Source organism: Crocodylus porosus, unplaced genomic scaffold (genome assembly GCF_001723895.1).
Source record: "Crocodylus porosus isolate Cpor-Errol unplaced genomic scaffold, CroPor_comp1, whole genome shotgun sequence".
Lineage (NCBI taxonomy): Eukaryota > Metazoa > Chordata > Crocodylia > Crocodylidae > Crocodylus > Crocodylus porosus.
Window position 1 is genome coordinate 802,236 of NW_017728928.1, and position 7,944 is coordinate 810,179.

The 7,944-nt window shown below is 47.0% G+C and overlaps 1 protein-coding gene across 5 annotated transcripts in view; it reads left to right on the forward strand.

Annotated features, from left to right (window-relative positions):
* Positions 1-7,944, forward strand: part of RPTOR (regulatory associated protein of MTOR complex 1) — a 253,515-nt gene that overhangs the window by 193,189 nt on the left and 52,382 nt on the right. For 3 of the 5 annotated variants that reach the window (XM_019542272.1, XM_019542274.1, XM_019542277.1), the window contains 3 exons: positions 1,724-1,841; positions 3,396-3,536; positions 3,976-4,137. In XM_019542272.1, the coding sequence (XP_019397817.1) occupies positions 1,724-1,841; positions 3,396-3,536; positions 3,976-4,137 (421 nt within the window). The remainder of the gene's footprint in view (positions 1-1,723; positions 1,842-3,395; positions 3,537-3,975; positions 4,138-7,944) is intronic. The other 2 variants (XM_019542273.1, XM_019542276.1) reach the window with 1 other exon arrangement.

Consider the following 7,944-nt stretch of genomic DNA (forward strand, 5'->3'; position numbering starts at 1 on the left):
AGACTGTGCTTTAGCCTTTGCCGTGGGGGGCAAGTGTCCTGCTCCTTAGCACAATTCATTATTGCACTGCAGGAAGCACATGTCTCGTGGGCAGGGGAGCAGCCGGTACGTGAGAGGAGAGCGCGGTGTCCTAGCCTCCAGTTCCGTACTTTCTGTGACACGACATCAATCTGACAATATCAGGCTGAATCAAAGGGTGGGGGGAGCAGGGAGCCTGGCCAGGAGTAAAAGACCTTTGTTGTGAAGAATTCATTTTGAAACCAAGCACTTTGGCTTTGCTCGGATCCTCGCACTGGAAGAAGGAAAAATCAATGCTTCTCCAAGCCAAGTAGAAAAAAGTGCCCTCATCCTCACTTGAGGTGACAGATGGGTATTAATTCTGTCAGAGGGCTGGTTGCACAGGGATTTTGTTCTGCCTTGTTTTTAAAAGCTAAAAAGATGCTCACGGACGAGAAGCTCCTTCTTGTCATATTGGCTCAGGATAGAGGGGATTCGCAAAGCTCTGCCCTTTTCCCATCCGTTTGCCGCATCTCCATGGAGGGCCAAGGGGGATCGTTGTGTATAATCTCTCTGCTTTAGAGAAAAATGTGCACAGGCCAGCGGACCTCTAAATAGGCCAGCGGAGGAATCCTCCACACCTCTCTGCCTGTCTCCTGTGTTAGAAGCACATTAAGAACAAAGTCTACACCTGTGTTGTTTTCCAGCACCATGCAGCGGTGAAAAGCATCTCAAAAGAAGCAAATGCTGTGTTCTTGCTGGCAGGTGACCTGAGAAATGTTTTTTTTTCTCTGTGGCAGCCTTTGCTTTGGGGAACAGGGTGATTTCACAGGCTCACAAGTGCAATCTATGAAAATGTATGGTAATTTTCTGTAATGCAGGATTATTTGGGGATCTGTCAGATTCGTGGGGTGTTCAATTTAAGATGATGCACCACAGGACTCAAGTTCATTCAGCAGCGTTTTGGCATAACAGCAAGTTCTTGCGGGACAGATGCCTTTGTTTTATCCCCTCTCTATTCATCATGGTGCTAAGCACATAAAAAATGAATGTCTCAAATCTACAGAGTAGCTTGGAAATACAGAGGCATAGGTTGCCCCCCTTCCTTCAAATGGAAAAGAGGAAGTCTTACAATAGGGATTTGTACTGTTGTCCCTTCCCTTCACCCCAAATGCAAGCATATTTGGTCCTGAGAAGCATTTGCTATTGAAAGAGACATTAAGGTAGAATAGTTATGTGCAGCTTATAGCTGCAGCATTTAAATTGCTATTTCACAGACTCAGGTAGACTTTGCGCTGGTTCTGAGGCTCTCATCAGCACCCCTCAATTGAAGCCCAGGGTTAGGGCAGGAATTCTCCGTCTGATGTCGTCCCCCGGCCCTCCATAATCTTTTGCTGGAGATCAGTTCTAGGCAGGGATCCATGTGACTGCTGTGCTTTATTTCTAACAGTAAATTTCATGTCAGGCTATCATTCCTGCATGGAGCAAATTATTTCTGACGATAAAAGATACTCCCTGCATGTGCCGTGAAAAATATACCCTCTGCTTTGATTTTTGGTTCTTGGTATTAGGCAGCCCAGGGTCTACGTGATGAATTTCTTTGGAATAGCTTGTTGATCGCTTTGTTCTCTAGCTGTCAATAATTCCCCTTCCTTGCTGTCAGTTGTTTGATTTTTGACATAGCTGATGGTCAGAGGTCTGTTTCTTCCCTCCTGCCCCCTCACAGGAGCTGGTGGTGGCTTTGAGTCACCTTGTGGTTCAGTACGAGAGCAATTTCTGCACTGTTGCCTTGCAGTTCATGGAAGAAGAGAAGAATTACCCTCTGCCTTCTCCTGCTACCACAGGTACACCTTCTGAGTTCTAACAGGCAGGGAAATTTTGATCCTTATAAGTACCCAGGAGCCTCAGTGAAGGGAATTGACTGCATGGCCAGGTGCTGTATTTTCAGATGCTGATCTGCCCAACAAACAGCAGGGCTATACGGTTTAGTGATGCTGTGGGCAGCCCTGCTGCCTGTTTGGCAGTGTGATGCATTGGCCTGCAGAGCAGCATCTCGGGCAGGTCTCCATCTGAAAAGGCCACAGCGTGCTTCTGGCTTGCTAAGGAACCCTGCAGACTGAACTCCCAACTGGCCTGGGCAGGGATTTATCCTGCTTGAGGTTGAAGTGTACTGTCAAGGCAGGGGGGTGAAGCTGATGCTGATCTTCAGCTCCATGGCATATTAAACAGGTGATTTCTCTCTTGCGTGAGCTGAGGCTGCTAATGAGAAGTCTCATTGTTCTACAGTGAGCTCATCCTGCTGTGAGCTGTTGGAAAGCATCAGGTGAGACAATGGAGAACTTCACGTTGCAGTATCCTCCTGGAGCGTACCTGTGCCCTTTCATTTGTCTCTCTCCCTTTGTGTTTAATGTGCTGTTTCTTCTCACCCTTCTGCATTTGGCTTCATTTGAAGAATAAAGGGCCCTTAGAGAAATTGGTCCTGGCCTCTCATTTTTTTTAGAGATTAAATATATTGGAAATCATCAGGGATAACAGGACTTTTGCAACAAGAGCTTGCAGGAGAGAATGTATACTCTCTCTGCAATGAGTAATTTAATAGTTCCTTTGTCTGGAGCAATGAATCATATTAGAAAACCAGCTTCCCCACATTCCTCCCTCGCCTGCAGAAAATAGTCATCCCCTGCGATTATATAGCACTTTTCATTATCCAGAAGGATCCCAGCGTGTGCTACAAATGTGCATGCTGTAAGCAGAGCTCACATCACTGAGACGGGGGCATGGCTGTGAGGGAATGAACTAGGTGGTCTGCAGCCTTGACACAATCCACAAAGAAGTGAAGGGTGGCTTGGTTGGTTGAAAGTACAGGTCTTCAGGGCATGGGGTAAGATTTGAGTTGAAGCCAGAGCTGAAATTTGGCCCAAAAGTCAGGAGTTTAATAAACTTTTATTATGAAAAAAAAATGCCACCAGATTGTTAATGAACAGATGCAATTGGGACTTAATAGCTTAAGTGTCCTCTACATGACCGCGCCTGCAGCAACAGAAGACATTAGGACCAGGTGTGGGCACCGGTCCAGCATTGGCCTGGAGGAAAGAAGCACCGTGTTTCTCCTAGCTGTCTGCAGGGACTGACAAGGCTTGGTCCTGCTGAATTTATGGGATTTAACGGGACTTGAGCCCAAGAACTTGAGGCCTTGTTATTTGTGTGGAGGGGGGATGTGGGCACCCCAGCCCTTGGTCTTTACTCACTACTTTAGGACAGATGGCAGTAACTGAGCATCCTTCAAACAAGTGGTTTGCTTAAATTGAATTAATTGCTTCCTCTGATCACAGTGTGTTGCTGTGGCGGGGCTGCTCCCTTGTGATTCTGTGCATAACTGCTAAACTTTGCCTTTGCAGAGGGTGGGAGCTTGACGCCAGTCCGAGATAGTCCGTGCACTCCGCGACTGCGGTCAGTCAGCTCCTATGGGAACATCCGAGCAGTCACCACAGCCAGGAACCTGAACAAGTCTCTGCAGAACCTCAGCTTGAACGAAGAACGTAAGAGGACTCTGGTTTCTTTTTCTTACCACTTCCCTCATGTGAGGTTTTATTTCATTTGGTCCGTTTGCCAGCTCTGAAATTCTGCCACCTGAAAAGCATCAAGGGCCAACTAACCATTATGGCAGGGCATTCATCTGCCAATCCTACAAGGAGATATGAGTATCCCCGGCCTTTATTAGTATTAATTTTATAAGCTACAGGAGACCAAGCAGGGCACCCTTCTGAGGCACAGGGATTTTGTACAGACTGCATCATTCCTGCAACCTGACACATAGCCTGTTTTTGAATGCCCAGTGTTCAGAAAGTAGGGTTTGAGGATATTTTTCCTACCCCTTATCTATTGCATGTCGCAGCATTGGTAACAGTGTCCAGGTAGCAGAGCACTGATGGTTCTGTCTCTAGCACTTGCTTTGATGTCTGTCTGCTTCCCTTTTGGCAGCTGGAAGCTCTGTTGCCTTCTCTCCAGGGAATCTCAGCACCAGCAGCAGCGCCAGCAGCACCTTGGGCAGCCCTGAGAACGAAGAGTATATCTTGTCATTTGAAACCATTGACAAGATGAGAAGAGTCAGCTCCTATTCCTCACTGAATTCGCTGATAGGTGAGCAAGGACTCTCCTGCCTTTCCTCCTTTTCTCTTCCTTTCTTTGCCCTCTTGTGACCACAGCATTGCAGGTCAGGAAAAAGCCCTAATGTGTGGCTCCGGGAGGTGGCACTGTAACAAGAACTCTCACATTGGGTAAATGCTGTCACTGTGCCTGAGCAGGTAATATGGAGAAAGGGCAAGAGGGAACTTAACCTGAAGAGCTGTTTGGGGAAACAGGGGATCAAAGAAAAGAAAGAGACCATGCGCAAAGAAATGGAGGTGTTTAGTGATGAAATTCCTTTTAAGGCTTTGCAGTGAAAAGGTAGCACCCCTGAGGATCTTATAGCCACTGCAGTTTCACAGAATAAAGGATGGACAGGGAGGGTCCTTATCCCATGGAGATGATAGCTGGGCTCCTTGCCACTGGCTTCTACCTCGCCTTTGATTATGTTGGAAGTTGTGCTTGGTTTGTTACACCATTTGCAGTAGTCTACAGGCCAGCCTTTCCCAGTTGATATTTCTGGTGACTATGCGCACTCATGTACAGTTTTAAACTGAGATGAGAAAGGAGAAGTCCTGGGCCATGTCTTAATTGTCTGAGTGCCAAGAGAGCAGACCAAGTTTGGTGCTTCGCAGAAGACCATTTTGGGCAAAGAGGACCAGAACTGATCCCTTTCCATCCAGTCCCATCTGCATTACTTCCTTCTGGGAAAGGTAGGAACACCACCTGTCATGCCTATTGATCTCCTTCGCAGCAAACACTAAACTGTCCCATTCTGCCCAGAAGCCTCGGCCCTTTAGATAATACCCACAGTGCAGAACAGAGATGTTGGTGCCTGTAGCACACAGCTGATTTTGCATGGGAGATGCAACCCAGCATTTCCTCTGTAGAACCGAGTAGGAAGCTTTTCAGTAGACTAGTTCAGCTCTTTGACTATTTTTTTCTGGTAGCATTTTCCAAGCATACCTGATCGATCTAGCAGCATTTTTTCTTTAACTCGGCATCAGCTGTCTAATGGGCTAAGAACCTTTCCAGTGTGACAGAAAGGAACAGAGCCAGCTAACATAGAGGTGACCCAGGTTGGAAATGTTCCCTTGCCCAATGGACTGGAGAAAACACTGTACATTAGACAAATGACAGGGAAGGCTCAGATCCATCCATGCATATGAATTATATGGGCCCCCAGTCATGCCTGCACCTTGAAAAGTCCCTCTCACCTGTGGTCTCATGGGGGTAGGGTGAAAAATGTAGCAGCCCAGTGAATGAAAATCCTGCATGCTGCACTCCAGTACCAGAAGGATTTGGGGATCACACTGATAAATAGATCTAGTTGATTATTACCTGGGGGCTGAGGGCCCCCATGGCAGTTCAAAATTGCTCCTTTTCCATCTTAATAAAGTGCAGTCATTAAAATCCACAGCCCTTGACACAGACTGTTGACCCTGGTCCTTTCTGAGGAGGCCTTGCAGGCTTGCTGGAGTGCTTCCACCCATATTAGACTAGGACCTCAGCTCCCTCCTTCTTCACGAGCTCATCCCCACCCTTCCACAAGAGACTCCTGCTGCCTGCTTGATGGCTTGTGTATGTCTCAGGAGAGCTTTATAGCCTAGCTGAAAAAGAGTCTAGGAATGAGCTGGAGATGAGTGAGGGAAACTTAAGAAAACAAAAAAGCGGTGCTCCAAAGCCTCCCTCATTCATATTCAATCAGGAAGAGCTCATATCCAGCAGTAAATGACACAGCTTACAGAGGTGTTTAAAATTCATAACTTACACAGAATCCCATTACCTTCAGCATTTGCGTGTTTAAAGCCAGGGGTTTTTCATTCTTGCTAAAGGATCGCAGTCTCCTAACCTGCTCCCAAAGGGAAGGTTTCTCAGCGTTCCTTCAGCTCCGGCAGCCCGTTAGCAGGGCTGTGCACCACTGTGCAGTAGATCCAGGCCAGAGTTGTAGTGTCCCTGCCTTGAGCTGGCAGGACAGGCTGGGACCAGCAGCTCCTCCTTTTTGCTTTAAACCCACTCCCTGGCCACCCTCCAGTGCTCCAGGCTATTTTGGACAGGCCGCCTTCTAAACCAGAAGCGGTTTGGGGTGGGAGGGTCAAGTTCTTTTCATACCCTCCACTTCTTGCTCTGGCCTCAATCCTCTAAGCTGTGTCAGGGGAGTGGGGAGAGAGAGAATGATGGTGGACTGTAAAGGTCCCTTTTTCATAGATTTCACAGACATTAGGGCTGGAAGGGACCTCAGAAGATCATTGAGTCCAGCCCCCGGCCCAAAGGGCAGGAAGTCAGCTGGGGTCATAGGATCCCAGCAAGATAAGCATCCAATTTGCTCTTGAAGGTGTTCAATGTAGGTGCTTGAACCACCTCCGATGGCAGGCTGTTCCAGACCTTGGGGGCTCGGACAGTAAAGAAATTCTTCCTTATGTCCACCCTTGAAACGGTCTCGCGGTAGTTTATGACCATTCGACCTCATCATCCCTTGGGGCGCTCTGGTGAGCAAACGTTCCCCCAGATACTGGTGGTCACCCCTGATAAACTTATAGGTGGCCATTGTCTCTAGTGGGTTATGGAATAGAGAAAGATCCCACACAATTTACTGATTTGCTTAATGCTCCTGGCCGGGGGAGTATTTGGTTGATTGCACGATTACACAATGATTACACACTAAATACATACAACACAATTTTATTTTAAAATTCCTTGCTACGCATATAACACTGCTTAGCTTTAAGAAATCCTTCCCAAACAGTGCTATAAGAATTAGTCTTACAAAAACAACTACAATTATAACTAAAGGTTAACTTGGAATCACTACTGTTATTTCTCATGGTATACTTACAATCCTAGAATTCTGAGAAACCAAATCCCCAGATATATTTTCATCTTAGTTATGGTTTTAGGGTTGGTCTCAGCAGTGATAGGAACAAGTCCCCTTCCTTCGGTCCCACTCGGGCACTCCGCGGCTTCAGCGTGAACTGGAGTTTTTGTTCACGGAGAGGGTGGTTCAGGTGATCAGTCTGATTCGGCCTACACTTGCGATTCTTACTTCGGTGTTCTGCAAGTGAGGTTACCTCCAAATTGGGGCTGTAGGTTACAGTTTTTATTGGGTGAGTTGCCGTCTTGGGCCCCTCCTACCCAAACCTGTCACTACTCCCAAATTTGGGCTCGGATCTTTCTTAACAGATTTCAGCTGGGTGGTCACTTTGTATTCTTTGAGAAATTTTCCACACCGCTGCAGTGACCTCTCTTCCCAAACCCCTTTCAAGAGCCCCGAGGTTTTGATATCTCAGAATGTTTGCTTAAGGGTCGTTTTTAGGTTAACTTTGTTAAAGGCCTCTAGAGATAAAATTCAGAACCAAGACATTCAGCACATAGGCAAAAACAAGCAATGAGCCTAGATAAGAAGATGAACCTTGCCTTTTTTCTAAACTGGCTAATGGGTATTTATTATACAAGCATTCAAACTATTACATTCAATATGACAGCCATCAGATCACCCCTGAGCCTGCGCTTTTCCAGGCTAAAGAACCCCATGGCTCTCAGCCTGTCGTCGTAAGGTCTGTTTTCCTGACCTCTGATCATGCGCATGGCTCTTCTCTAAAGCTTCTCCACATCCTTTTTGAATTGTGGAGCCCAAAACTGGACGCGGTACTCCAGCTGCGGCCTCACCAAGGCCAAGTACAAGGGAGAATGACATCCCGGGATTTGCTTGAGAAGCATCTATGGATGCAGGCCAGCATTTTGGTCACTTTACTAGCCGCAGCATTGCACTGCAGGCTCATGTTCATCTTGTGGTCAATGATGACCCCCAAGTCTCTTTCTTCC